Below are 26,413 nucleotides of genomic sequence, written 5' to 3' on the forward strand. Positions count from 1 at the left end.
ACACCCTGTCATCATCTCTCACCAACTCTCTGTCTTCTTCCTCCACTCTCACCACTGCACCAACAATCAAGAAAAAAAATCACTTGGTCCCTTGCGCATTCTACCAGAGGGACTCTCTGATGACCACGAGATCGTGTGAGGCGGAACGACATAGTCGATAACTTCCTGCCTCTTTATTCTGCGTTACTGAAGGAAAAAATTATTCCCTGTCACTTTTTCTTGCTTGCTCCAACGCTGACCCTTTTACTTGTCTCCTTTTCTCCTCCCTGTCCGGTTCTGTACTACGCTCAGCCCGTTTTCCTTGTGTCCTTTGTCCTCCCTCCAAATAGACAGACATAAGAACAAGACCTCGTTTCGCGGGAAATTCAAACTTGGCTGCCCAATTTCTTGGTGTTTTTTTTTTCCCTACCCAAGATGCTGCGCGCTACTAGATCGTCGACCTTGAAGGTCTCAGAGGCTGCGAGCCTGCTGAGAAAAACTCCCTCTGCGCGCAATGCTCGGTGGATCGCGTCCTCCTCGAAACCGACGTCGCTGTCGAGTCGTGCGAAGCTGGGCTTGGCTCCCCGGAGACCATTGGCGTTGGTGGGAGCTCAGGAAGTGTGGAAGCAGCGTAGGCAATATGCGATTGCGGCTGAGGAGACGAATAAAGGAGTGGTGAGTGGCTCTGATGTTTTATTTCTCTCTTGTTCTGGAACAATTGCTGTGGGTTGATGTGCACTGCTGTGTTGGGGCATGTTGTCACACTGAAAAGAACAGACGAAAGCACAGCATTGTGAAGCCGCAACACTAAATATCAAAGAATGATCTTCAGACGAAAAAAGACAAACTAACCTAAATGCGCATTTGCTCTAGGATCCCAATGATTCATTCCTTCAAGGCAATACCGCGGACTACATCGACGAGATGTACTTGGCGTGGAAAAAGGATCCGTCAAGCGTTCACATTTCGTGGCAGACCTACTTCCATAACATGGAAGAAGGGAACATGCCCATCTCGCAAGCCTTCCAGCCGCCACCTACTCTCGTTCCTACTCCCACTGGCGGAGTCCCCCAGCACATGCCCACCTCCCGCACCGCCGCCGGAGCCGAAGTATCGAATCACTTAAAGGTCCAATTGCTCGTCCGCGCATACCAGGCGCGTGGTCACCACAAAGCGAAGATTGACCCTTTGGGTATTCGCGGAGAAGCTGAGGCGTTTGGATACTCGAAACCCAAGGAGCTGGAGCTTTCGCACTATGGATTTACGGAATCGGATTTGGATCAGGAATTCGCACTTGGACCCGGCATTCTTCCTCGTTTTGAAACAGAAACGAGAAAGAAGATGACTCTCCGTGAGATCATTGCGGCTTGCGAGCGCATTTACTGTGGTTCCTTTGGTATCGAGTACATCCACATTCCCGACCGTGAGCCTTGCGACTGGATCCGTGATCGTGTAGAAATCCCTCAACCGTACAAGTACTCTGTCGATGAGAAACGCCGGATTCTGGACCGTCTAATTTGGTCTACCTCCTTTGAAGCGTTCCTGGCCACGAAATTCCCGAACGACAAGCGATTCGGCTTGGAAGGCTGCGAAACCCTCGTTCCTGGAATGAAAGCTTTGATTGACCGAAGCGTCGACTATGGCATCAAGGACATTGTGATTGGTATGCCTCATCGTGGTCGTTTGAATGTGCTGAGCAACGTCGTGCGAAAACCGAACGAGTCGATCTTCAGCGAATTCACCGGTACCGCCGAACCAGGCGACGAAGGCTCTGGAGATGTGAAATACCATCTCGGTATGAACTTTGAGCGCCCGACTCCCTCTGGCAAACGTGTCCAGCTTTCCCTAGTTGCGAACCCGTCTCATCTTGAAGCCGAAGATCCCGTCGTGCTTGGAAAGACCCGCGCAATTCAGCACTACAACCATGACGAGAAGAACTTCAACAGCGCCATGGGTGTGTTGCTCCATGGTGATGCTGCTTTCGCCGCCCAGGGTGTTGTCTACGAGACTATGGGCTTTCAGTCGTTGCCTGCCTACTCGACCGGCGGTACAGTTCACATCATCGTGAACAACCAGATCGGTTTCACTACTGACCCTCGTTTCGCTCGCTCTACCCCGTACTGCTCTGATATTGCCAAAGCGATCGAAGCCCCTGTCTTCCACGTCAACGCTGACGATGTCGAGGCCGTCAACTTTGTTTGCCAAATGGCCGCTGACTGGCGTGCTCAGTTCAAGAGTGATGTCGTTATTGACATTGTCTGCTACCGTAAACAGGGCCACAACGAAACCGACCAACCGGCCTTCACCCAACCATTGATGTACAAGCGTATCGCTGACCAAACTAGTCAATTGGAAAAATACGTCGACAAGCTCTTGAGTGAGAACTCGTTTACCAAGGAAGACATCGAGGAACACAAGAAATGGGTCTGGGGAATGCTCAACGACAGCTTTGATCGCAGCAAGGACTACCAGCCTACGAGCAGAGAATGGCTGACTTCTGCCTGGAACGGATTCAAGTCTCCCAAGGAGCTTGCGACCGAGGTTCTCCCTCACCTCCCAACCGGTGTTTCCCATGAAAACCTGCGCACGATCGGAGATAAGATCAGCGAGGCACCTGAGGGATTCAACGTCCACCGCAACCTCAAGCGTATTCTCGCGAACAGAAAGAAGACCGTGGATGAGGGCAAAAACATTGACTGGGCCACTGCGGAAGCTCTCGCTTTTGGTACGCTGTGCAACGAAGGCCATCATGTCCGTGTCTCCGGCCAGGATGTTGAGCGCGGTACTTTCTCCCAGCGACATGCTGTTTTGCACGACCAGGAGAGTGAGGCGACCTATACGCCTTTGCAGCACATCAGTGAGAACCAGGGTACATTTGTTATCTCTAACTCCTCGCTCAGCGAGTTTGGCGTGTAAGTTCATTCGTTCTCTTTGTCTTTGTGGATTTGCCTAAACTTATTGTTAGTCTTGGATTCGAATACGGCTACTCATTGACATCGCCCAATGCTCTGGTCATGTGGGAAGCTCAATTTGGCGATTTTGCCAACAACGCTCAGTGCATCATCGATCAGTTCATCGCCTCTGGTGAAGTAAAGTGGCTCCAGCGATCTGGCTTGGTCATGTCCCTGCCTCACGGTTATGACGGTCAAGGTCCTGAGCACTCTTCTGGCAGAATCGAACGTTATCTCCAGCTTTGCAATGAGGATCCGCGTGTATTCCCGTCTCCCGACAAGCTCGATCGCCAACATCAGGACTGCAACATGCAAATTGCTTACATGACCACTCCTGCCAACTTGTTCCACATCCTCCGTAGACAGATCAACCGCCAGTTTAGAAAACGTAAGCATTTATTATTTGTTGTCGGGCATGAACACGTTGATGCTAACAGTTTTTACCAGCTCTTATCATCTTCTTCTCCAAAGCTCTCTTGCGTCATCCAATTTGCCGTTCGTCCATCGAAGACTTCACCGGCGACTCCCACTTCAACTGGATTATCCCTGAGACTGAACACGGCAAGTCCATCGCAGAACCCGAGCAGATCGATCGCGTCATCCTTTGTACGGGTCAGGTATACGCCGCGCTCGTCAAACACCGCGAGGCCCAGGGCATCAAGAATACCGCCATCACTCGTATCGAACAACTTAACCCCTTCCCGTGGCAACAACTCAAGGACAACCTTGACAGCTATCCCAACGCCAAAGACATTGTTTGGTGCCAGGAAGAACCGCTCAACGCGGGTGCCTGGAGCTTTGTCCAACCACGCATTGAGACGCTGTTGAACAATACCGAGCACCATAACCGTCGCCATGTCCTGTATGCTGGCCGTAACCAGAGTGCCAGTGTCGCCACTGGATTGAAAGCCAGCCACATCAAGGAGGAGCAGGAATTGTTGCACGATGCATTCACCGTGCATCAGGATAAATTGAAGGGAGAGTAGAGGATCAGATATGAAAAGGGGGACAGGATGGGGTGATGAAAAAGAAATCAGATTTCTTCCTTTTTTTCCCCTTTCCACCTATTCCCAAATGCATTATGCTTCAGAAATTTTACCCCTGTACAACAACATGCATGTTCTGCCTGTCGCCCCCTTTTTTTGCACTGCAAGTTCATATGAATGGTGAAACTCGGGGCGGTGTCTTATCTTCTTTGCTTGATTTTACGCTCTTGATTCCCTTTGCGATTTTCACCATGTTCATATTCATCACGCCATGTCGTGACCTGGCTCTCCTTTGTAACTTTTTTCACTTACTTGTTACTTTGTGACGAGTTTCCTTGTAGCATCAGAAATCCCAGCATTGCCTTGTTCTTTTCTTTCCCTCGGCTTACCTTTTCCAAGATGACCAAAAAAAAGATGATGATGACTCTTGCTCGAGATTTTATATGTCTCGCGCATTGTTGATGCTTGCCTTTTGCTCTTTCGGGAAAGGCATGACAGCTGCATGTTTATGTTGACAGAGAGAATACTATTAACCACTTCTGAGGAATGTTATTCAAGGAGGTTTTCCAGTCTTCTAGCTTCAATTGTGAAATGAACATGTAAGTTTCAAGGTTATAAGTCCTGTGTGGTGTATATCAACTGCTCGTCTTTGATATTGAGCATGACATCATTCTGGCGTCCTGGTGCCTTAATTACATAATCCGGTCGCGCCAAAAGCGAAGCCGAAAAGCGAGTCTTTTGCTGCTCGCTTTGGCTTCACCCCGACCTCATCCTGCTGTCGCTGCAGTGAGATAACCAGTGCTTTCGGTTGAATTCGCCATCTGTCACCATGTCAGTGATGCTCTAACATTTTAGTTTCACCGTTTTCTCCTTTGGCTTGACTCCGCAGCACCGTTTGACCCGTCGCATCGCATCTCCCTTCGTCAAGCCCATTACCCTCACCGGATCAGCGCTGATCGAGGTCCCTGTGCTGATAAAGCTTTATTGAACTGCCTTACCCCCAGACCTACACAGCTCACATTACCACCCCGCCTTTCACGTCCATGATGGCCACTGCCAACGGCACCATGGGCAACTCCTCCAACATCCGCTCCTCCACCCTCCGCCAAACCCGCACCAACCCCAGTCGTCAATCGAAAACCGTCGGCCGAACCTCCATAATGAACCATGTTTCCAACCCGTTCAACAGCCCTTATCACTCCGGTATCCCAGGTGGGGGAGCTGCCGCGTACCCAAACGGCCATCACGCGGCTGCCAACCAGCACCCGCCGGGCTTGTATCCTGGCATTCAGCATTTTACCGATACGATCGCCGCGCTGCCTAGGGAGTTTCGCAGACACACGTCGTTGTTGAATGAGGTGGATGGGAAGGCGTTTGCGCTGGAGGCACTGTTGCCGCAGCTGATGCAGGTTGCGGCAGAATCGATTTCAGGGCCGTTCCCGGTGGTCGGAGAGGTTGATCCGCAGGTGGAGGGGTTCCAGATAGTAAGTTGGCTGTTCCGCTTTTGGGGATCATGGGCTTTTATGTTTTGAATGGAACTATTTTTTTTTCTAATGTGCGTCCACACTACAGGATGCCGCGCAAACTGAATCCCCCGATAAAACTGCCGCAAGAAGACAGGCTTTCCAAGATATTCGGAACACCCTTACCGACCTTTTACCTACGATGGATGAGAAAAATCACGTTGCTCGAAACGCGTACCTTTCACTGAAAAAAGATGTTAACCGCCTCGAGATTCTATATCCTTATGTGCAGAACGAAGTATCCGATGAAGCTCGTATCGGAAGTCGTACCCACTGGGCGTATCTCAACAAACCTGTCAAACCTACTGGGACAGCTGGATCGGAACGCCCGAGGCGAGAGGCTGCAACAAGAGATCGCGATGCCGCATTCCATGACGAAGCCGTACGGGAATCCAGAAGAGATGTAGCCGCGACAAGGAAACAACGTCGTAATCGAATTGAGCCGTACGCAGATGAGGCGCGTGCTCGCGGAAGTAACGTCGCTGCCAAAAATCGCGGGGGAGAGTCTACACAGGTCAATCAAACCGTTGCCATGCCTACAGCTCCATCAAAGAGAAGACGCGTTGAGAAGGCGATGGCTGCGCCGAGCTCTACGGCAATGGAACGTTCGACAAGTACCGCGACTAATGTTGGTACAAGTCGAACTGTGAAAGAGTCCCCAGCCCCGGAAACGGGAAAGAAGAGAGTTCGTGCTCAAAATATAACCGTGGCGTCGCGGAAGAGGTATGTGGTTTTGTTCTTGACTCGTGAAATCCTCCATAATTTTCCCCAAAGTTAGGGAGGATTTCAACTCTTGTTTCTAACGTTTGCCTTTATTGTTTTCAAGCAGAACCAACACCCTCAACTCGACCGCGGATGCTCCATCGTTGCCATCTCCTGTTGCTCCCCATGTTAACCCCCTTGGAAAAACTAGTTCTCCTTCATTGAATGGCCCCAACCGGCCCCAACCTTCTCGAGTGCAACAAACCGCTGCTACAGCGAGCAACGGTCGCCAACGACCTTCTTCATCTACTTCCAACCGGAACCTTAATTCTAGTACGTCTCTTGGACCTGGACCCGCCCATCTGGACCACCTTTCTAACTCGGCTTCCACTGCAGATAAAGGTATTTTGGAAACGAAAATTCCCGCGCCTAAGGATTCATCTGGCCCTAGAGTCGAGCATTCTCCTCCTGCTGCTATTCTCCCCGAATCAAAAGTCAATGCTGGTGTCGAACCCAAAGCTGATTCCTTGGTCATTACCAATCCAGGCGACCGAGATATACCGCGTGGCACCTCCCTGACCATTACTACGGCTGTTACAGCTAAATCGGAGCCCCAGGATGTTGCCAATAAAAATTCCCCCGTCCCACCTAGTGTCACGTCCAAAGGCCGTTCTTCCAAAACCTCTACCCCCGTTGTTTCCAGCTTTGCAGAGTCACAAAGATCTTCCAGACCTTCAAGGTCCACCGTGGCAACCACTGCCGCTGCTGAAGGGTCCGTTACGTCTTCCACTAGTTCTAAGCGCGCTCACAAGAAAGGGGCCGGCAACACTGCAGCTATGGCTCCTACTGCTAGACAATTGGCCATGGCAGCTGCTGCGGCTGCCGAGGAAGCAGATGAGGACTCCTCTCAACACGGAGATGATGAGGTTGATGATGGGGAATTGAGGTATTGCTATTGTAACCAAGTCAGCTTTGGAGAGATGGTTGCGTGTGACATGGAGAATTGTCCGAGAGAGTGGTTCCATTTGTCGTGCGTGGGGTTGACAAAGCCACCTTCGGAGAATGGTGGGTTTTCCGTCCCAGTTTTGATCAAGGCTCTCGTTTTACTGACTGCATCATTTCCCCCGTGTAGTGAAGTGGTATTGCAAGGAATGCAAAGAGACGATGAAGAAGGGCAAGTCGAACGGTCGATGAACATTGAATGTTCATATCAACCAGCATTTTGCGGCACTTTTCAGCATTTTACGCGCTTGTTTAGTTATATATTGACACCACGGCCAATTCGTCCCTAATTTTCATGATGGCCTAGTGGCAGGAGTTTTTATGTTCTGTTTTATGGACGGTTTTCTCTTTATTGATTTACCAGATCAGTGAACCCTTTCTCTAATGAGCCGGCTTCGAGAGCCCACATAGACGTGCAGCTAGATGGGGCCTAATATGGCACATCACAACATAAACAGTGTCTTCCCTTCAAGCGCTAGGACTATCTATTTCTGTGACTATGTTCTTCACTGTCTTGGTGGATTGATGTAATTGCATAATCGATTTTCCAGTTACATAGTCTATTATCCTTCTAAGTTATGATACTTCAAACATCCAGGGTAAATTAGTTTCAAGTGTGAAAAAGGTAAAATGCATGATATTTCCAATAATGCCCAAAACAAATGCAAATGCAATTCGAATACGCCATACCAAACATAATGCCATCTATAAGGAGGTCTTGCTCTCCACATCTACACCATCCATATAACCCTCTCTCCCTAAAACGCTCCCCGAAACCGGTCAAATATCTGTCCCGCCAACGGTCTCCGCCTCTGCGTCTCCCCTCCGTCAACGCCACTTCCTTCCCCTCTCGCCGCCGCCGCCGCACGCGATTCGCCCTCTAATCGTCGCCGGAGGCCTTCATACCGCTCCGCCTCCGGCCCATCGTGCTCCGGCGCGGTGCCCTGCCTGCGATCGAAAGCGGTTTCATGTCCGCCGTATACCCAGCGCGGAATGCGCCAGGACGGGGCGGAGAAGCGACCGGGTAGGAGTTCTGCGCGCCAGGCGTGGCCGATGATCCAGCCTACGGCTGCGGGGAGGAGGGAGTTGGGGAATTGGGAGAGGGAGAGTTGGAGGGCGAGGAAGTAGATGGTGGATTTGTCGCTGAGGTGGAGGGTGAGGGCGGAAGGGGTCGTGGTGGTGCCGGTGGAGATGGTGTATTTGTATGTGGTTGGGATGGCGGCGTGGTATTGGGCGAGAAGGGCGAAGAGGATTGCGGTTGGGCCGGCGGGAAGGTAGTTTAGGGTGTTGAGGGTGAGGGGTCGAAGGACGAGGGAGAGGAGGAGCGGCGGGAGGAGGGTGGTGTAGGGTAAGGTCGAGAGGATGAAGCTCTGTTTGTCTGATATTAGAGGCCAGGCTGGAGACTTGGGGAGAGATATCAAAGGCGGCATACAGCGAGCTTGCGTGACCCCCATAGTCGTTCCACCACGCGCAAACTGTACAGCACCATGCACGCCTGGAGGACTTCGGTTGAATTGGTGTAGCATATCTAGCCAAAATGATAATCTCCGTTAGCTCACGCACATTCAACCAGAGGCCTCTTGTCACTGCATGCATGGATTGCGAGCGATCTAACCTGCCATATAACGAGCCTCCACCACTGCCAGTATTGCCATAGATGCGGGGTGACTTGGATGTAGAAGAGATACTTTGTATCAGCGATGCTCACGGCAATCGAGGACGAGATGAAGAAGATGATTGCATATTTGGTGAGCGGCGCGTTGCTGAAGCCGGACGTTAACATTGTGGCTCGGGTTCGTCGTCTGCCTGCTCACTTGTGCCGTGGCCTGGATGGAGCACTGAGTCAAGGAGAAGTCGGAATATCGCTAAGTAATAACTAGTTAATTGATCATGGTTAGCATCACTCTCCTGTTGTCCGCTGGATGGATGGAGCTGTTGTATGGTTTGAATTGAGTTTGCTGTTGCATGAATTGAAGAGTAGAAGAAACATCAGGTCACTGAGGTCACTAAGGACAAGAGAGAGAGATATTCACTCAGATACAAAACTGCAAGGGAAACACGGGGTTCATGCTCTTGATTTATTCGTTTGCAAATCTATTAGGGATTCATATCTGAGTTCACATACATCCTGCCCATCAACCGCTAATTCTGTCCCAGGAGCACGCAAGAAAACTGATGGAATGTTATACAAGTGCCGCCTCTTTGCTCTGCTGCGCAACAGCGGTTCTATACTCTGAAATGGCCTTTCCCAGTGCATTCACCGTGGGCCCCATTAACTGATTCACCACCTTCTGCCCGCCCTCTACCCCTTTCAAATTCGGTCGAATATTTCTACCCGTGGCGGCCATAATCTCTCGAGCCTGCTGTTTGCGGCGCTCAATTTCAGCCTGGCGTTCAGCTTCCGCCTCGTCGGAGACGGCTTTGATTCGATCCATCGCTCGATTGAGGGATTCAACCAACGACGTGATCTCCGCAACACGATCAGGGTTTCCAGACAAGAAAGCTTGCCAGAACTGATGTAAAAACTCAGTGGTGGTCGCGTGCGTGAGGCTTAGACGGTCGAAGATTGCTTGTGGCAAACCGCATGTTTTTGAATTCGATGCAGAATCAGCCTGTGCTCTTCGGTCTCGAATAGCCTCGAAGATCTGAGCCGAAGCCCTGGCCAAACCGGCCTTGGAGCCAACTACTTGTTTCTTCGGATGGGTATCATCCTCATCACTGTCATCTTCTTCGGGTTCAACGAGCTGATCCAACGGTACACCAGCTCCTCTATCGGGATATGTCCTGGCCAAGTCAACATTTAAAGACTTTAAAATGACTGCCGGATCTTGACTCGCGAAGATACGCGCTTCATTACTTTCCTCTTCCTTTGTTGCAGCAAAAAACCTACTCTGATCTTTGATGTTCAGCATGATCCTATCTTGTTCTTCATTTTCACGAAGATCTCGAAGTTGTAGCTGGTTGAATGTCTCTTCGTCCATCCCAACCGGCGCCGACGGATCACGATCGATTGGCGCGACGTTGGCCATGATCTTCTCGCTCAATTGATTCAAAGTTCGAATGACGGGCACTTTATCCAAAGATGATGGCCTCATATCAAAATTCGGACGGTTCCCATGCCTTCTGACATCCTCTTCGTTTGCTTCAAGGTCAATGATATGTGGTACATTTGTCGTTGAATTGTGGCCAGCATGTTCGTCGGCCCTCAGATACTTATCAAGTAGTGAATCGGTGGCATCTGATTCTGTAATTCGCTCGCCTCTCAACTTTTTAAATAGCCGGCTTTGGAAAAAGCGGGACCAGAATTCTTGCTCCGTCAGTCTGGGTACATTTTCATCATATACCTTCTTGACCAATGGGTGCTGGGTAAAAATCAGCTGGATTTGCTCTTTGCTAATGTTTAGCTTGGTAACACTGTTCTCCACTCGTGGTTTCAACGAAGAAAGCACATTGTACGGCCCGCGAGCTTGGGATTTTTCAATCGCGTGTGCACGAAGCAGATGTACTCGCGAAGACCAGAACTGAGACATGAACTGCGCGCTCGATACTGATTCTGGTTTGTTCCGCAGCAACTCCATGAAGACCTGTCGCAGATTCTGGTCCGACTTCAGCAAAGACTGTTGTAGCTCGGCATCTGACTTGAGTTTATTGTCATCGTACCAAATAGGTTTTCCGCTGCCGGTAGAAGTCACCGCGCTCGCTATGGCCATAGCCGCCGACTGCCCACCGGACGCAGCTGCCTGGGCGGTTTTTGCTGTTTGAATGCCAGCATTTAGTATATCTCTAATCGTATCCGCCTCGGCACGCGCGTTGGTGGGAGATGTAAAAGCAAAAAGATATTGTTCCACCTCCCCAGAGGCAGCTTTTCCGGGTTGATACGCAAAGATTTTAAGCATGATTTTCGGGCTTGTGATGGGGGTTTGTTGGAGATCTAGTAGTTGTAAATCATAGCACCAATTAGCATCCAAGTTCTTATGCTATGCGGGATTCTCAAACAGCCCCATAATGAACGCAGGGACAGAAGTGGGAGATTCTGAGATATTACGAGGGTAGCACATACGGCTAAGATTCGCAACATGAAGGGTAAAAGCACCCACTGGCCCGCCGCTTATTTTTGGCGCCCATGAGACGGACTGCCCGTCTTGAGACATGGACAGCGTTCCATCCTTCTTCTTGTATGACGCCGTTGCGCTGGCCGGCGCGGACGCCATCTCGCTGGTGCTCCGAAACTAGAAAACCCCGAAGCTCGCACCGCCTCGCAGGAAGACCGTCTGCACGCAATCTCCCATCTGGAAAACCGGTCATTCACTGGCGGCGGGTGAAAGCGCGCGAGCACAGAATGGACATTGGTAGAGCTTGATGTGAGAGCTGGCGGTTCCCGTCGCTCGTTTGAAGCTCCACTCGAAACGGCACTTTTTGATGCGTCTTGAGCTGACTCAGCCAGTGCTTGGCATTCAATATGGACAGCAGAATTTATACACTCTATCGTACATGGACTTTCAAGATTCAAACGGATATTATACAATTCGCTTTATTGCAAGATCATGCGTTCCCATCATCTATGTTTCCAAGGTTCACTTTTCCTCGAGTCTCCGCCTCTCCCCACCCGTAGTTGTCCCATAATCGCTTCCAAGTAGGTATCGGGATCGGTTTCTCCTCTCCCAGAACCCACTCTCTGCCCTCCGCGATGCGCTCTGCTCTCGCATCCTCTTCCGGTGCCAGAACGAACCGCCGCATCCTTGAGCCAAGGCGCGGATCGATGACGACGTCGTCGAGCCATTCCCGTTCTTTGACCTCGGGGTTCTCCGGGGTTTTATGCACAGACTTGTGCCATTCCTTCTCTTCTTGCTCAAGGAGGTGTTGCTGCTCATAATTCAGCGACGAGGATGACGTTGGGGAGTCGGAATGGTCGGGCTCTGAGTCTGAGGGTTGGTAAGCGTCTGAGTAAGGTCTGCACGAGGATGCGAGCACAATTGCGGCGACATCCCGGCCGACGCTATCCGCTAAATATCGACGAGTGAGAAACCGTTTAATTCGAATAGGGGTATTTAGGAAGCCTAAGATATGCGGAAAGGCAATTGGCGATGAGGGTTGGAATTCGTCTGGTAGAGAGCGTGGGAGTTCTTGTGAGGAGTACAGCGATGGTAGCAGGTAAGTAGGCGTAGGGCCAGTTGGTTTCTTGGCTTCAGGTTTCTTTTCATCTTTTTTCTTCTCTTCAGCGGTGGTCGAGCTGTCATCAGAAATGAATTCGTTTTCAGTCGGTTTCTCGGTATCTGGGACCGCAGGTTCGGCTTCAGCAGGCATAGGGGGGGCCATGGGCCCGAGCCAGCCTTCGTGAAGGCCGCGAATATATTCCTTCCATGTATGCCTTCCGATGACCACATCACCCTTCACGCTCGGCTCATCATGAGTCCCAAATTGCTCCCTTACCCGCTTCAATGCGGATTCGTGGTCATCCTCTTCTAGCGGAGCGCCTTCGCCAGCTTTCCGTCTCAACCTTCGAATCTTTTCGGCCAATGCGGCTCTGATATCGCCTTCCCTTCTCCCCTCTAGAACCTCGTAGTCCACCGCTCCTGAGACCAGGATTGGCTTAACATATTCTCTGAAATGATCTCTTGCGCTCATTAGCCCATCTCCGGGAGGCGCTGCGAGAAAAATGGTAAGTTTTCGCCGGGTTTCATTCGTGGGAAGAGGCTCTTTTGCGATATGGGCGACTAAATTTGACCATTTCTCTTGTACCCGTTTCTTTTCCCGCCGGTCGTAGATCAGGGCTCCGAAAAAGGACCCGGTAACAGTGAGAAATATCATCCAATTTCGGGAAGGAAGTTTGAATCGGAAATTCGGGAGACCTTCAATACAGCTATTAGCACCCAAAACATAGTTCAATTCTCCACGCCTTGCCAGACGTACCGAGCATCCTCAGGGCGGGATTTTGCGCCTTCGGGGCAGTTTTCGGGGCGCCATTTTGCGCAGGGGACGGAGACGACGAAGAAGTCTTCGAATCAGCCATAACAGCTGTAGAAATCAGGCTCAAAGCTAGATGGAAATAATTCTTTGGCCGGGGCAGTTGTCTTTCTCCTCTTCACTATCGCTTTCCGCACTTTTTCATTCTTTTCAAAAAAGGTTTGAAGCTTCACATCGGAATTTAGTTGTTCCGGCAGATTTTGAGCTCAACGCGATTTCGCCTCTTGAACCGCCAGACGGACTAAGCAGCTATTGTTCATCTTTCTGGTGATTGATGATATGGTTCTCTCTATTGGGGGAATAGGCTCCCACTATCAGACCAGTGCAGGAAGAAACACTGAGAACACAGTTACACAGCTCACACTTATTGTACAGCAGGACCTCTTATCATCTCTCACACAGATCAACCCTCCTAGTACCCAACAAGCCTGAAGGACTCAGATGGCTTAACATAAATACTCTTGCTCCTCCGACTTAGCTTCGAATCATGCCTACATCCGAACACATTACGAAACCTCCCGCACAATGCAGGATGGTTGCCCCTATCTCAATTCATGGAAGCAACTTGAGGATGCACTAGGCAACAAGCATGTTGCCTCAAGATTACACCTCGTCCTGCATATTCGCTCAAAATATGCCGCAGTATGTCATTCTAATTGTCCTTCTCTTGATTTAACTGACAATCAAAATCAGAGCAACTTCTGACGATTGTGACGATTGTGACATGGATTGCCATTGCGGCCGGTTGCAGGATGACGTTCGCATAAGGCATTTGGGCGGGCTTCTTAACCCTATCGTTTCCGTTTCATGCGTTCAGTGAAACACCTCCTACTTGGCTACCAGAGCCTCTAGTCTTCCGGCCGTAGTGCATTCACCTAGTTTTCGGGGGACTTGTGCGGCTTTTTAACGGCAGTACTGCGTTGAACCGTTAACAATGTCGGCAATTGGAACGAGGAGGACTAACGTTACCGTCTAATCGCGTTCTAGAGATGGGATCTCATTTTATACGTATATTTTTCCCGCCGGGAATATCCTATTCTTGAATCCTTTTCTTCTCGTGGAATGAGACGGGATGGTATCCTGTTTCCATAAGCTCATATTCTGGTCCCGAAATGCATGTAGAATCCATATTATAGAGCTTGATCCCGGGTTCCAATGATTCCAAGTCCCATGCCAGCCGTGGTGGTCCCTGCCAGCACTCACCTGGCTGAGGGGATATCATAGGGGGACATACTTTTCCCTAAGCTGCACTAACTCTCGGATGCCATGTTGTTCCGACAAGGTTGCGGCTGCTGCCATGCCGCTAAACCACAAGCAGCCTGGCGTAGTTCGATGGGGAGGCCTAGGCGGAGGAGAACAGTTTCAAAGCTGCTTGAAAGTTGACAACAACCTTAGTCCTCTTAAAAACAACAACCACGTTCACTCACCTGCCTGCTCTTGTGTTGTTTCGATCTGCCCTCTTTGCCTTTATCTCAGCCATCCAAGGAGCTGGCCTTGTCTCCGGGACAGGCTTCTTCTCCTGGAATTTGTGTGTGTTGTCAGGACGAAGCCACCCCTCTCCTGAGCCTCAAATTCCTCGCTTGCTCTCGTCTCGCGTCGCCTTCTCGTCCGTCGCTTTCACTTCAATTCAATCATCGAGGCATAAAGCCACCGACCATCGCTTGCGAACATGGACCCCAATCACCCCAATAATCGCCTCAACCTCAATTTCGGGTTCAATGACCGTCCGTACACCGCCTCCAACCCCCGGGCATACCCTACCACCCCGTCGACGTTTCCGCAGCCGATGTACCCGAATCAAGGTGGTCATGATTATGTCGACGCCCAAAATGCACAGAATGCATATGGCCAGGGATATTTTGTGAATAATCCGTATGCCCAGCAGGCTCCGCTTCAGCAGCAATACATGCACCCGAACGCCCCTCCACCACAGGCCGCCTATCAAACACGCCCTGGTGGATATCAGCCAAATGATGGGACAAACGGGTTGATTCAGCAATTCTCAAATCAAGACCTTGGTGGCTCTCCTCGTGGAGCAGGTGCTGGTCGCGGTCCCCCACCCGCCCAGCGCCCTCGGACTGCAGGGTCTCCCGCTGGAAATCAAGGACCCGGACACCTGGCACCGTCTATGGCTAATCGGAGTCCCAAGCCGGCCGGTGAAGAAGAGGAATTGGTCAGGTGCCCGGAGAAATACTCTGAGAACGTTCACAAGAGAGGAAAGGCAGCCAAGGAGTTGGTCAATGTTTTCTTTCGCGAGAACATCGAACGCGCACGTGATCGCAATCTTCGGTATGTTGGGCGTGTTTGCACGGAACAGGCAACGGGTGCTAATGATATATGCTTCACAGTGCGGTGAATCTCGACAAGACCTTTCAGAATGCTTCCGTCCCGGAGGCCAGGAAACGCCATGAGGCGGAGACCGTGGCTAAGAAGGAATCCAATTTCCTACGATTTATTCGAACCAGAGAAACTGTTTCAAACTTCCAGACTCTCAAGATTATCGGTAAAGGCGCCTTTGGTGAGGTAAAGCTAGTTCAGCGGAAGACAGATGGAAAGATCTATGCCCTCAAATCCTTGATTAAGTCTGAGATGTTCAAGAAGGACCAGCTCGCTCACGTTCGTGCGGAACGTGATATCCTTGCCGACTCCAAGGACAATCCTTGGCTGGTGAAACTGCATGCATCGTTCCAGGACTTGGCTTATCTCTACCTGCTCATGGAATTCTTGCCCGGAGGTGACTTGATGACCATGTTGATCAAATATGAGATCTTTTCAGAAGATATCACTCGATTTTATATGGCCGAATTGGTGATGGCGATTGAGGCTGTTCATAAACTCGGCTTCCTTCACAGGTAAGACTATACTACGACCAGCTCCTTTTTCGATGTTTGAAGCTAACAGGGTACTTGCAGAGACATCAAACCAGACAACATTCTCCTCGACCGTGGTGGCCATATCAAGCTTACAGACTTTGGTCTATCAACTGGCGGAAAGAAACAGCATGACAACTCATACTACCAACAGCTTCTGAAAAACACGTCCACTTCTAAAGATAAGAATCGTAATTCAGGATTCTTCAATGACGCCATCAACCTTACGGTCTCCAACCGTGGTCAGATTAATACTTGGCGAAAGTCCCGTCGTGCCATGGCTTACTCAACCGTGGGAACGCCCGACTACATTGCCCCTGAGATTTTCAACGGACAGGGTTACACTTATATGTGTGACTGGTGGTCTGTCGGCGCAATCATGTTTGAATGCCTTGTTGGATGGCCGCCGTTCTGTGCTGAGGAAGCTACAGACACCTATCGAAAGATTGTCAACTGGAGGGAATGCTTATATTTTCCAGAGGAATTGACGCTCTCGCGCGATTCTGAGCACCTCATTCGAAGGTATTTTCATCAGTCATTGAGTTTGCTCCGCTCTCTGTCAGAGTCTAATGATCGTTTAGTTTCCTCTGTGATCCTGAGCATCGCATTGGCCAGGAAGGCGGCCAGCACGGCGGTGCAACTCAGATCAAAAGCCACCCATTCTTCCGCGGAGTCGTCTGGGACCAGCTTCGCAAGATCCGTGCTCCGTTCGAGCCTAGACTTACTTCTAATGTTGACGTTTCTTACTTCCCGATAGATGAGATTCCCCAGGAGGATAACAGCGCTCAGCTCCGGGCTCAGGCTCGTGCTATGCCAGAGGAACAAGAAGCCGAAATGAGTCTTCCGTTCATTGGTTATACCTACAAGGCTTTCAATGCTTTTCAGGGTAACTAAGGTGTGTCTCGAAGAGGTCCAGTCAATGGTTAAGGACGTGCATGAGGCAGCTTCGCTCTAGGAAAATCGACCTTTCTACGTAATGTGCACCTGTTATCCGATATGACAGAATTTTAATGACCATGAACTTTATTTTAATCCATTCGAAATCTACTACTTCGGTTCAAAAGCTGGTCAAACCACGAAATAATCGCCCATGTACCACTTGGACCACTTAAGAAATCTTAGAAATGTAGTTTTGATATCGGCATAAACAGCCTTTAGATATATTACAGCAACAATCATGCAACGCACTCCCAGTTCAGCAATCAAATAATTCCAGATCCCAAGACTCCAGACTACCAGTCCTAGACTCCCAGAGAAAATGTTGTAAACCAGCTGCTGGCCTTAGAAACAGCTCATCGCCTCGGTAAACTTGGCGCCAAACCGGGCACACCAGAATACCGCTCCTCTCTCTCCGTCTTAAACAATATTTGCACCCAAAACTCCTTACTATCCTCATCAAACCACGACCAGAACTTGCCCTCTCTCCGATCCACCTCCCTCGCCTGCAACTTGAACCCGCACGTTTGATACGGCTCCGCCGCCACGAGCAGATACTGAAAATTCTTATCCGGCGGATCATCCACCTTTTGCTCAAACGCCGACATGAACCGCACGCGCGGCGTCACACCGGGCGTGATTTCCTGATACTGAAGCTGAAACAGCAGCCCATGCTGCCTCGTCAGCGGGTCGCGGATCTTGGTGATCTTGTACCCCGGCCGACCGATCTTGACCGTGTTGCGTTTGACCTGCACGCCCATGGCGCCCGGGAGCAGGGAGCCGTCGGTCTCGGCCTTGCCTTCTTTTTGCTCGCGCGCCGCGCGCCGGGCGAGATTGGTCTGGTGCTTGCGGCCCTGGGTGTGGGCGAGGTAGGAGCCGTCATTTTGGTGGACGGTGAGGCAGAGGCGGCATTCGAAGCTGCCGACGTGGTTTTTGAAAAAGTATGGGTCTTTGTCGAGGTCGATGTGCTCGAGGGCGAGTTTGCGCAGACGTTCGCGGCGGTCAGCGTTGGTGGCGGAGTGGGAGGCTACGCCTCCTCCACCGAATTTGGAACCGGCACGATTCTAGGGGAGGAGGGGTTAGTTAGCTTGCTTGCGGGTATGCGAAGGGAAAGAGTCTTACTTGAAAATCCATGGTGTAAATCTCAAAGCATCGGGATTGGATAAGGGTTGGAGGAGCTCGGATCTGAGGTGATGATGCTGGTCGTTTTTTGCCGCACAGCTTACTCAGTAACTAGCTGGTGTTTGACTTGTTTGATTCTAGGTGGAAAAGCAAACCATACTCCGTATTTGCCCACCTATTGGTACAGAGTACGGAGTACATAAGCTTGAATTGGCACCACAGAAAAATCTGATACTTGATGGGAATGCACCAAAAACAAAAAAAACAAAGAGAAAAGGAAAAAAAAACCGAGATAAAAACAATTGGACACTGTGGGAATCGAACCCACGACCTTACCATTGCGGGTGGTATGTTATACCCCTAAACCAAGCGCCCATAATAGTTCCAAGCATCGGACCCCTAGTTGCTTAAGAGTTTAATGAGTAGCAAAAAGGCTACTAACGGACTTGCAGGCCATACTTGCACCACGACACGTCGTGAAGACGGACAACCTTGGGGAATATACTCGGTTCTTGAAGGCGTACGCGACAAGCTGATTGTTTCTACACATACCAGCCCAATTCCTATGGCTACCTCAGCAGAGATTCAACCTCAGCCCATAGTGAGGGTCGGCAGTCGGCGCTCATATGATGGCGGTCTCTGCACTGTCAGGTATGTGGGTACACTTGAAGGAGTGGATGGCCGATGGCTGGGTGTAGAATGGGATAATCCATCCCGGGGGAAACATTCAGGCGAACATAAAGGGGTGAAATATTTCGAATGCATGTGTATACGTTTTGATCATGAGATATATGCTCTTGTTACTACCCTTGGACAACAAATGGCTAATAAGCTTTGCAGGTCGAGGCAATTCACCCACAGCGGGCTCATTTCTGCGCATATCTAGAATGCCAGATAGACCCCGGGGGTTTCGGGAGGCTCTCCGCGCGAAGTATGCCTCTGAGCCGGAGGTAGGTGCAAGTTCTAGCTCTGGGAGCACGGAGCCACTTCAAATCAGCGGGAAGGTTGTCGAGGAGGTTGGCTTTGATAGGGTTCGTAAGATACTTGCTACCCTGCAGGAGCTTAGAATTGTTATCCTAGACGGTATGCGCATTAGGGGCTTTGCGGCGGAGGAAGACGAGGACCTGCGCAAGGCGGAAATAGAGCGCGTCAAAGAACTTTGTCCAAAAATTACCCAACTTGACCTGAGTCGAAATCTGCTCGCAGACTGGACAGAAATCGCGGATCTTAGTGAGCAGCTGGAGGATTTGCGAATCTTGAAGTTGGAGTATGCATTATATCGCATTCTTATCTCCCAGTGGTGACTGTGGATTGCTGATCTTCAACAGCGGCAACCGTTTCAGCATTTCTCTCGGGGACAGGGTATTAAGAGGAATAACTGAATTACATCTTGATGAAACACTCTTAACATGGGAAGAAGTACGATCGCGTGAACCGGCTTGATTGTGCCTTTATTGACAAAGCTCACAGATATCTGCCCTTTCCTACCGAGTTCCAGACCTCCGCAAGCTCTCCTTATCGTCCAACAATTTACCCCTTGTCTCTGTTCCAATATCAAACACAATAACGGACATAACCCTAGAATCCAACAACTTTACTACAATACAGGGCCTCTCACACTTGTCATCGCTCCCAAATCTAACTCGGCTGTCCGTTCGCCGAAACAAGATCAGCGTGATTCAAGATTCGAATGATAAAACCCATCCCTTGCGGTTCTCGCCGACAGTTACTACCTTGGACATATCCCGAAATCTGATAGAATCGTGGGCTTTTATCGACGCCCTCCCATCCGTTTTCCCAGGTCTGACGAATCTTCGCATATCAGACAATCCGGTATATGAACAGCCACCTGCCTCGTCAGCCATAACAGGGCTTCCGGAGAAGCGCATGACAGTCGACGAGGCTTACATGCTTACACTTGCCCGACTCCCCAAATTAGAGATAATGAATTATAGCAAGATAACCCCCCAGGATCGTGTTAACGGAGAGCTGTACTACATGTCTCTTATCAAGAAGGAATTGTCGATATCTCCCGTAAGTGAAGAGAAGAGAATCCTTTCGTCACACCCTCAATATGGTGAACTTTGCGCGATACACGGTGCTCCTGAAATCAAACGGGCAGAGAGCAATGATCCGGTTAATATACGATCCCTCGCAGCACGTCTGATCAACTTTACGTTTTATTTCCCAAATGCTAAGCATGCTCCCGGGCAAACAGCCATGGAGTTCAGAAAGGAGATCCCAAGAACATTCGACATATATCGCGTCAAAGCCATCGTTGCACGCCACTTTTCCCTTGCTCCTCTAAGCTTCAGACTAATCTGGGAGACAGAGGAGTGGGACCCGGTTGAAGAAGGCGTGGCGGAGGAAGACGAATGGGATAGTGGCGATGAGGGAGACGAGGAGCCCGTTGAGGTAGGACGTCAAAAGAGATTTGTTCGGCGTGAGGAGGAATTTGTTGATTCCACCAGGGCCGTTGAGCACTGGTTGAGCCATGATACCCGTGAGGTCAGAGTAAGAGTCGAAGTGTACTGAGAGAGAATTCGATACAACAGCCTCCAGTTCAAATCTAGAAAGATTCTACTATCCATAATCATCCATTCATAACTAGCCCGTAAAGTTAAAGGTTATGTACTCCGTAGTTATGTTGTTAGCTGGTGTGTGTTTAGTCATGACACTTGGGCCACTAACAAACAAATCAACTACCTCCAGCAAAATGCCAGTACTGATTAATGAGATATCATTTGAAGCTCATCAAGTGCTGGAGAGTTAAAGGCTTGTACTCTATACCATGTGGATTAATTGCAGGCCAAGTTAGTGAAAAACAGTTTCCTAATTTCATGCGGAGTACACCTTTCTTGCAATGTCGGAGTACTGGAAGTCAACGGTAAGTGGAAATCCAAGCACAAGGACTTTGGATTATATCATTGACCTTTAAAAATCCAGCCGAAATATTGGTGCAAACACTGCAAGACATATGTCCGCGACACCCCATTCGAGCGCACCCAACACGAAGCGACGGGTAAACACCAAGGGAGCCTGAAACGATTCCTTCGCGACGTCCACCGCTCGCAGGATAAAGACCAGAGAGAATCTCAAAGAGCCAAACAGGAAGTAGAGAGGCTAAAGGGATTAGTTGGGCATGCAGCGGCAAAACCTGAGAAAGAGCCGCCATGGAAACGTGGCGGTAGGAATCCGGACGTCGGCGCATCTGCGTCGTTGAGTGTCACAAAGGAGCAAAGGAAAAGGCAAATGGAACAGCTGGCTGAGATGGGAGTTGCAATACCCGAGGAGTTTAGGCCGGAAATGGCGATGGTTGGTGAGTGGAAGACTCTTTCAGAGACTCCCGTCGCGGAGCGTGAAACCGCTGCTGTGGTGAAGGGTGTGAGGAAGAGGAAACTTGAGGATCAGGAGGAAGATGAAGAAGACGAGGCTGGCGGTCCGGTCCCTGAGCTGGAACGCCCTCGAAAGGTTTGGGGTTCGGCATTCAAGAGTCATCCAGTTGCAGAGGAAAACGACGACGAGCTTGAGGCCCTGCTAAGTATGACGAAGGATATAAAGGGGAAGAACACAAAACTAGAAACCAAGTCCGAAGACGAAGCCATTAAAGAAGAAGAGCCTGTGATGGAACCGGTGACTGGGCTGGACACGAACACAGGCTTCCAGGACAATATCAAGCGAGAAGAAGTAAAAAGCGATTCTCTAGACGCTCCCCCTACGTTGGAAGCTAGTGCTGCAAGGAACTCCACGCCGCCGGTTGTATTCAAGAAACGCAAACCGAAACAGGCCAAGAGATAATGTTCCTTCCCGCGGACATATGCCTACAATTTAGCTGACCAGATATCTCCATGTCCCAGGTCCGGGACTTCAATCCAAGCCCGGGGTTTGCAGTCATTGCAAGATCCAGTGCGGCACAATGCCAGATAAAGCTGACTGCCAGGGCTATTCATTGAGCGTCAACAAGGGAGCTAGATTTGATAAGAATTGCACTTGGAGCTTTGCTCCGCCATGTTAACCCACGGCGAACAATAAATACCTTGATCCGATCGGACCTCTAGTCTGATCATAATGCTCGGTCTGATGCTGTTATAACATGGAGGAATATTGCGAAGCCAATATGTTGCGTCTTTGAGGAATTCACTTGTATACTTTTGATAGCCGTCTCGCTGTGATAAATCAAGTGAATAAGTCTATTGACTAACAACTTGCAATATCCTAACATTGACAACTAGCCAGTATCTCATATTTTCACTGTCATTTACTCTACTGTATTCAGCCTCATTCTCGCAGTAGAAATTCTTTCAGATCAAATATTCATTTCCGTTGCTGTTAATACACTGTGCTTGGCATCAATTGCCACTCACTCGTTCATTTGCTAGTACGGAGTAGCTCCATTTTGCATCCTCGAATCCCTCATTGGCAATCGTGATTTGGGAACAACAGGACAGTCTATCCTGCCATGTTACTGTTGTCAGAGGTCTGAATGATTGCAGTTCTGTTCCCAGCACCATTGCTTGCTGTGGCAGCTCAGTGCGCAAGCAATCCATTTCGTTGACACAGAATCTGTTAAATACCCTTCTCACATCACTCTACTAGTGAACTAGAGGTAAGTTGGCTGCTTTGAGCTGATCTCAGCTGTCTTTTCTTTCCCGGATTGTTCCCTTTACTACTACGGCGATGAAATGGCGGAGTGAAGCTAGCTACAGAATATGTTGCTGATACGTTGGCTGTCTTGCTGCTACGCTGCCCCAATACAGGGCCATTACATCTTGCGCTTTTCAGATCGATATATCTCCTGCCAGCTTTGTGAATTCTAGAGAGATTGCAGTGTTAAATGTGATCCTAGCGCTCCGGCTCATGTTGAAGCAGGAAACACTGGCTGCCAATGTTGTCGCATCCCATCTTTCGCGCGTCCTACTATCACAGGATTATTATTTGGGCTATATGGGCGATTACTGGCTGACTGGGATAGTTTTGGATATTCCGCACGCTATTAGACCGATAACACCGATCTCGATATCCCTCGCCGTTGTGCCTCGCTCCGTATCCCGATCGAGAGCAAACCGGTGATGCTGCGGTTTTGCCGCGGGCTCGTCAGTGATAATTCCGCACTTTGGGGCCGCTGAAGGGGTTGGCTTGGAAAAGATATTTGATTTCAATTTGCTAGAGCCATGGCCGAAACAATGCAGCGGCCTGCTCCAGCGGCCCCCGCGAAGCCGACTCCGGCGGAGATATCGCAGGATATCGAAATGACAAACGGACAGGTCACCGTCCCGCAGGCCCAACAGCCCATTACAACCGAGTCAACGGTTCCTAGCACGGTACCAGCGCCAGCTCCGGCTCCCGCAATCTCCCAACCCCCCTCGCATTCGTATCAACCTCCTCCCATAGCATTCCAAGCTCCGGCGAGCGCTCCACCACAAACAGTTCCTGCACAGCCCTCAAGTACACCACCACAGCAGCTACCGCTGCCACCGATACCGACGCCGAATAACCTACCTCCTCCTAATCAGTCGAATCTGGCTCCGGTTAACCAGGTCAATAACCATGTTCCTCCCGCTCCGGCACACCCTGGCTCCCAGATGCACATGGGCAGCATTCCAACGGCTTTCTCCGCGCAGCCCATCGCTGGCTATTATTCAGAGATGCCCGCGAATTCGCAGCAATCGGACGGATTCGAATTGGTCAGTGATGGCGGAGGGATGCTCTCGGGAGGCCGCATGGGAAAAAAGGACGTCAAACGGCGGACCAAGACCGGATGCTTGACGTGCAGGAAGCGCAGAATCAAGGTAAATAAACTGCACCGTTTCTTCCTTCGACGAGTAGCTTGTTCTGCGTTTTGTTGTTGCTTTTGTACCTTTGAGTCCTGTCGACAGTGATTTTCTCCCCGCAAATAAAGCTCGCTTAGCGCCCCTCCAAGACTGTTCCACCAGCTTCACAAAGCTCACTCTGACTGCCAACCCTCCCCAACATGACCGCTTGATAATCTCTCTTCAAAGCAACAGTTCTTCTCAATTCAACTGATGGAAACTCACGCCCCTCCTTCTGTTTAGTGCGACGAAAGGCATCCTGTCTGCCGCAATTGCGAGAAGAGTAAACGCGAATGCCTTGGTTACGATCCGGTCTTCAGATCACAGCCAGGCCCTTCGGTTATCCAGCCAGCCCCGTCTCAAACTTCATTTGCTGTCGCTGCGCCGCCGCAGGTTCAACAAGTTCCGCAAATTCCGCCAGCACCGCACGTCCCGCAGGCATCGCAGCCCGCTTCAGCACCTCCTCCCACGCCTCCGGTTGTATCGGGTCAGCCTTCCCATTCGCCGTCGGTCCCTGCAGCAACTCCACCAGTCACGTCCCCTGCGACACAGCAACCCAGCCAGAGCTCGAACGTCACCTCCGCCGCGGCAACTGTGAAATCTCCAAGTGTTCCTCCGACGCAGGAAGGCTACGAACACTTGCTCATGGCGAACGCTATCCCGGAGTGCCGCAATCTCCAATGTAGGTGTCGAAACCCTAATATTGGGCGAATCTCAAACTGACAAGATCCATAGTGCAACAAATTAGTATTAATGACCTGCTTATGGTCAGTGGTTCACTAGACCCCTTGCCTGAAAGCCTGGAGCTGCCACCAACTCGAGTAGAAGAATGTGCGAATTTTTTTATGGCCTACGCGACATCCGCCGATATCTTCCTCGAAACGCATTGGTTCGAGGCAAACGCGCGTCGGTTTCTGCTTGGCAATAAAAATCTCTTAAGCCATGTGTCTCTCTTTTTGAATGATTTTATGGAAAGGAAATGGGTTAGCAACCCCGAATGCGTGCCATCCATGGAAAGCCGTGAAGCCCGGATCATCTGGGACACAATAACCCTGTGCCGTACAGCTCAAGCCCAGAATACAAACCCAGATGGTGGGTTTCTCCATGAAAGCCCAGAACTAACGCTTGCTGTCAATCGACTGAAGGTTCTGGAGGCATTGATCACTGGGAAGACGTTGGAGACCAATCCGACGTCTGCACCCGAATATGCCGGAGAAGCACCGGCTTGGGCACCGGCGGCGTTGGCGCATCAGCTCAAACGCAGCGAAATGAAATTCTGGGATGCGATGGGCCAGTACCTCGTCATCACCGATGACATGCCTGAATGCAATGTGCTGCGTGACCTTGCATTGATTGATGCGCGAGCACACCTCGATCTCATTGAGAATCGCGACGTTATCTACTCGATTGCAGTCATTCGTCACATCTCTCGGTTCCAGCCCCGGAAAGTCAAGAACCTTCCTCCGTCGACTGACGAGAAGGATGTGTCGGCCAAGCTCTACGTGGCAACCAAGTTCATCGAGGAAGAAAGGGATGGCAAAGCGACTAACCAAGTGATCAGGCGTCTTTGCGCGCAGCTTCTTCGATGGTGGGAGAAACCCGAGAATATGTGATTTCTGTCCTTCAGCAGGGCATGCGTGACTAAAAATCTTTTGTATATACTTGCGAAAACTTGTTCCATTAGGTGATTCGTGCACGGTTTTCAAGGGGAGTTGTTGGCTTTTAATATGGATTTGAACCCAGCCACATGGACGGGCGTTGCAGACGTGCTCCTGGCATTGAGGTGACCGGCGTTTTGCGAGGACAGATACACAGTACTGATGATTCCCATGTTTCCAGAGTTGCTTTTCCTGTTTTTCTAATGGAGGTGTCCGAATATATTAATGTAAATGCCCCTTTCCTACCCTGATGCTCGAATATCCCCCGCTGCATGTGACTTGTCTGTTTGCAAGAGTTCATCCGCTCTGCCTCGGCTAGACATATAGAACTTCAACGATATCATTCTTTCAAGCATCGAGTTGGCCTGGTAACTATGCAGCTACTGAGTAAACCCTTCAGCCCGACCATCCAAATTCCCCCCTGATTGTCGCAAAAATACCCACTTCACTCGAGCCACTACTCTATCTATATCTTGAAGACTCCACCCCGGTGTCCTTGGCCTGTACGTGGCTAATCCTAAAAGGCCCTGTTCGGCCCCAGGTTGCGGTGTGCGAAGAAGCTCGTTGAGCCAGGGGGTTGTTGCAAATAAAGCGGTTGAAAAGGCCCCTCAATTGCCCCCTTCACATCTCGCATCTGATATTATTACTGGCAGAGTGCCCTCCGCTAAAGATGAGAAAGTGGTGCTGCGATGGAGAAGAGACTTTGTCCCCGCCGTTCAGCTCGGAAAAGGGGAATCGCTAGTTATTATTCCCACCGTCGTTGATGGAAGTCTAGCTATATGGAGTGCTTCATATAAGAAATATTCCCAGAGTGTTCTTTTATTTCTTTCTCTTTCTTCATGCGCATTTGCTGCGAGAATTCTAGCATCTTTCCTTCACAGCTTTGGACCCAGTTTTGCAAGTGAGATCT

At 50.2% G+C, this 26,413-nt stretch overlaps 9 protein-coding genes and 1 non-coding gene across 10 annotated transcripts; 5 read left to right on the forward strand and 5 right to left on the reverse strand.

Annotated features, from left to right (window-relative positions):
- Positions 1-414: 414 nt before the first annotated feature.
- Positions 415-3,916, forward strand: UREG_05316 (oxoglutarate dehydrogenase (succinyl-transferring), E1 component; the record flags this gene model as incomplete). Its single annotated transcript, XM_002584581.1, has 4 exons — positions 415-654; positions 853-2,891; positions 2,945-3,318; positions 3,378-3,916. The coding sequence occupies 4 exons, from the start codon at positions 415-417 to the stop codon at positions 3,914-3,916; spliced, it is 3,192 nt and encodes a 1,063-aa protein (XP_002584627.1).
- A 1,046-nt stretch (positions 3,917-4,962) lies between these two features.
- On the forward strand, positions 4,963-7,335 carry UREG_05317 (uncharacterized protein; the record flags this gene model as incomplete). Its single annotated transcript, XM_002584582.1, has 5 exons — positions 4,963-5,400; positions 5,489-6,162; positions 6,353-6,474; positions 6,538-7,206; positions 7,274-7,335. 5 exons carry the CDS (start codon positions 4,963-4,965, stop codon positions 7,333-7,335), a joined length of 1,965 nt encoding a protein of 654 aa, XP_002584628.1.
- Positions 7,336-7,901: 566 nt separating this feature from the next.
- Positions 7,902-8,798, reverse strand: UREG_05318 (uncharacterized protein; the record flags this gene model as incomplete). The annotated part of the gene is made up of 2 exons (XM_002584583.1): positions 7,902-8,671; positions 8,759-8,798. The coding sequence occupies 2 exons, from the start codon at positions 8,796-8,798 to the stop codon at positions 7,902-7,904; spliced, it is 810 nt and encodes a 269-aa protein (XP_002584629.1).
- Positions 8,799-9,326: 528 nt separating this feature from the next.
- UREG_05319 (uncharacterized protein) lies at positions 9,327-11,354 on the reverse strand (the record flags this gene model as incomplete). The annotated part of the gene is made up of 2 exons (XM_002584584.1): positions 9,327-11,074; positions 11,204-11,354. 2 exons carry the CDS (start codon positions 11,352-11,354, stop codon positions 9,327-9,329), a joined length of 1,899 nt encoding a protein of 632 aa, XP_002584630.1.
- A 331-nt stretch (positions 11,355-11,685) lies between these two features.
- UREG_05320 (uncharacterized protein) lies at positions 11,686-13,879 on the reverse strand (the record flags this gene model as incomplete). The annotated part of the gene is made up of 3 exons (XM_002584585.1): positions 11,686-12,992; positions 13,054-13,158; positions 13,789-13,879. 3 exons carry the CDS (start codon positions 13,877-13,879, stop codon positions 11,686-11,688), a joined length of 1,503 nt encoding a protein of 500 aa, XP_002584631.1.
- An 897-nt stretch (positions 13,880-14,776) lies between these two features.
- UREG_05321 (serine/threonine-protein kinase cot-1) lies at positions 14,777-16,738 on the forward strand (the record flags this gene model as incomplete). The annotated part of the gene is made up of 5 exons (XM_002584586.1): positions 14,777-15,396; positions 15,456-15,959; positions 16,020-16,499; positions 16,559-16,684; positions 16,735-16,738. The coding sequence occupies 5 exons, from the start codon at positions 14,777-14,779 to the stop codon at positions 16,736-16,738; spliced, it is 1,734 nt and encodes a 577-aa protein (XP_002584632.1).
- A 531-nt stretch (positions 16,739-17,269) lies between these two features.
- On the reverse strand, positions 17,270-18,047 carry UREG_05322 (uncharacterized protein; the record flags this gene model as incomplete). The annotated part of the gene is made up of 2 exons (XM_002584587.1): positions 17,270-17,977; positions 18,036-18,047. 2 exons carry the CDS (start codon positions 18,045-18,047, stop codon positions 17,270-17,272), a joined length of 720 nt encoding a protein of 239 aa, XP_002584633.1.
- Positions 18,048-18,338: 291 nt separating this feature from the next.
- Positions 18,339-18,410, reverse strand: UREG_07994. The gene has a single exon. It is a non-coding gene; the product is annotated as a tRNA-Ala (tRNA).
- A 254-nt stretch (positions 18,411-18,664) lies between these two features.
- Positions 18,665-21,833, forward strand: UREG_05323 (uncharacterized protein; the record flags this gene model as incomplete). The annotated part of the gene is made up of 6 exons (XM_002584588.1): positions 18,665-18,686; positions 18,876-19,302; positions 19,364-19,454; positions 19,506-20,549; positions 20,786-20,848; positions 20,982-21,833. The coding sequence occupies 6 exons, from the start codon at positions 18,665-18,667 to the stop codon at positions 21,831-21,833; spliced, it is 2,499 nt and encodes an 832-aa protein (XP_002584634.1).
- A 1,373-nt stretch (positions 21,834-23,206) lies between these two features.
- UREG_05324 (uncharacterized protein) lies at positions 23,207-25,458 on the forward strand (the record flags this gene model as incomplete). Its single annotated transcript, XM_002584589.1, has 3 exons — positions 23,207-23,910; positions 24,100-24,527; positions 24,581-25,458. The coding sequence occupies 3 exons, from the start codon at positions 23,207-23,209 to the stop codon at positions 25,456-25,458; spliced, it is 2,010 nt and encodes a 669-aa protein (XP_002584635.1).
- Positions 25,459-26,413: the final 955 nt, after the last annotated feature.

This window comes from Uncinocarpus reesii, genomic scaffold (genome assembly GCF_000003515.1).
Source record: "Uncinocarpus reesii 1704 scaffold_3 genomic scaffold, whole genome shotgun sequence".
In the NCBI taxonomy this organism is placed as follows: Eukaryota; Fungi; Ascomycota; class Eurotiomycetes; order Onygenales; family Onygenaceae; genus Uncinocarpus; species Uncinocarpus reesii.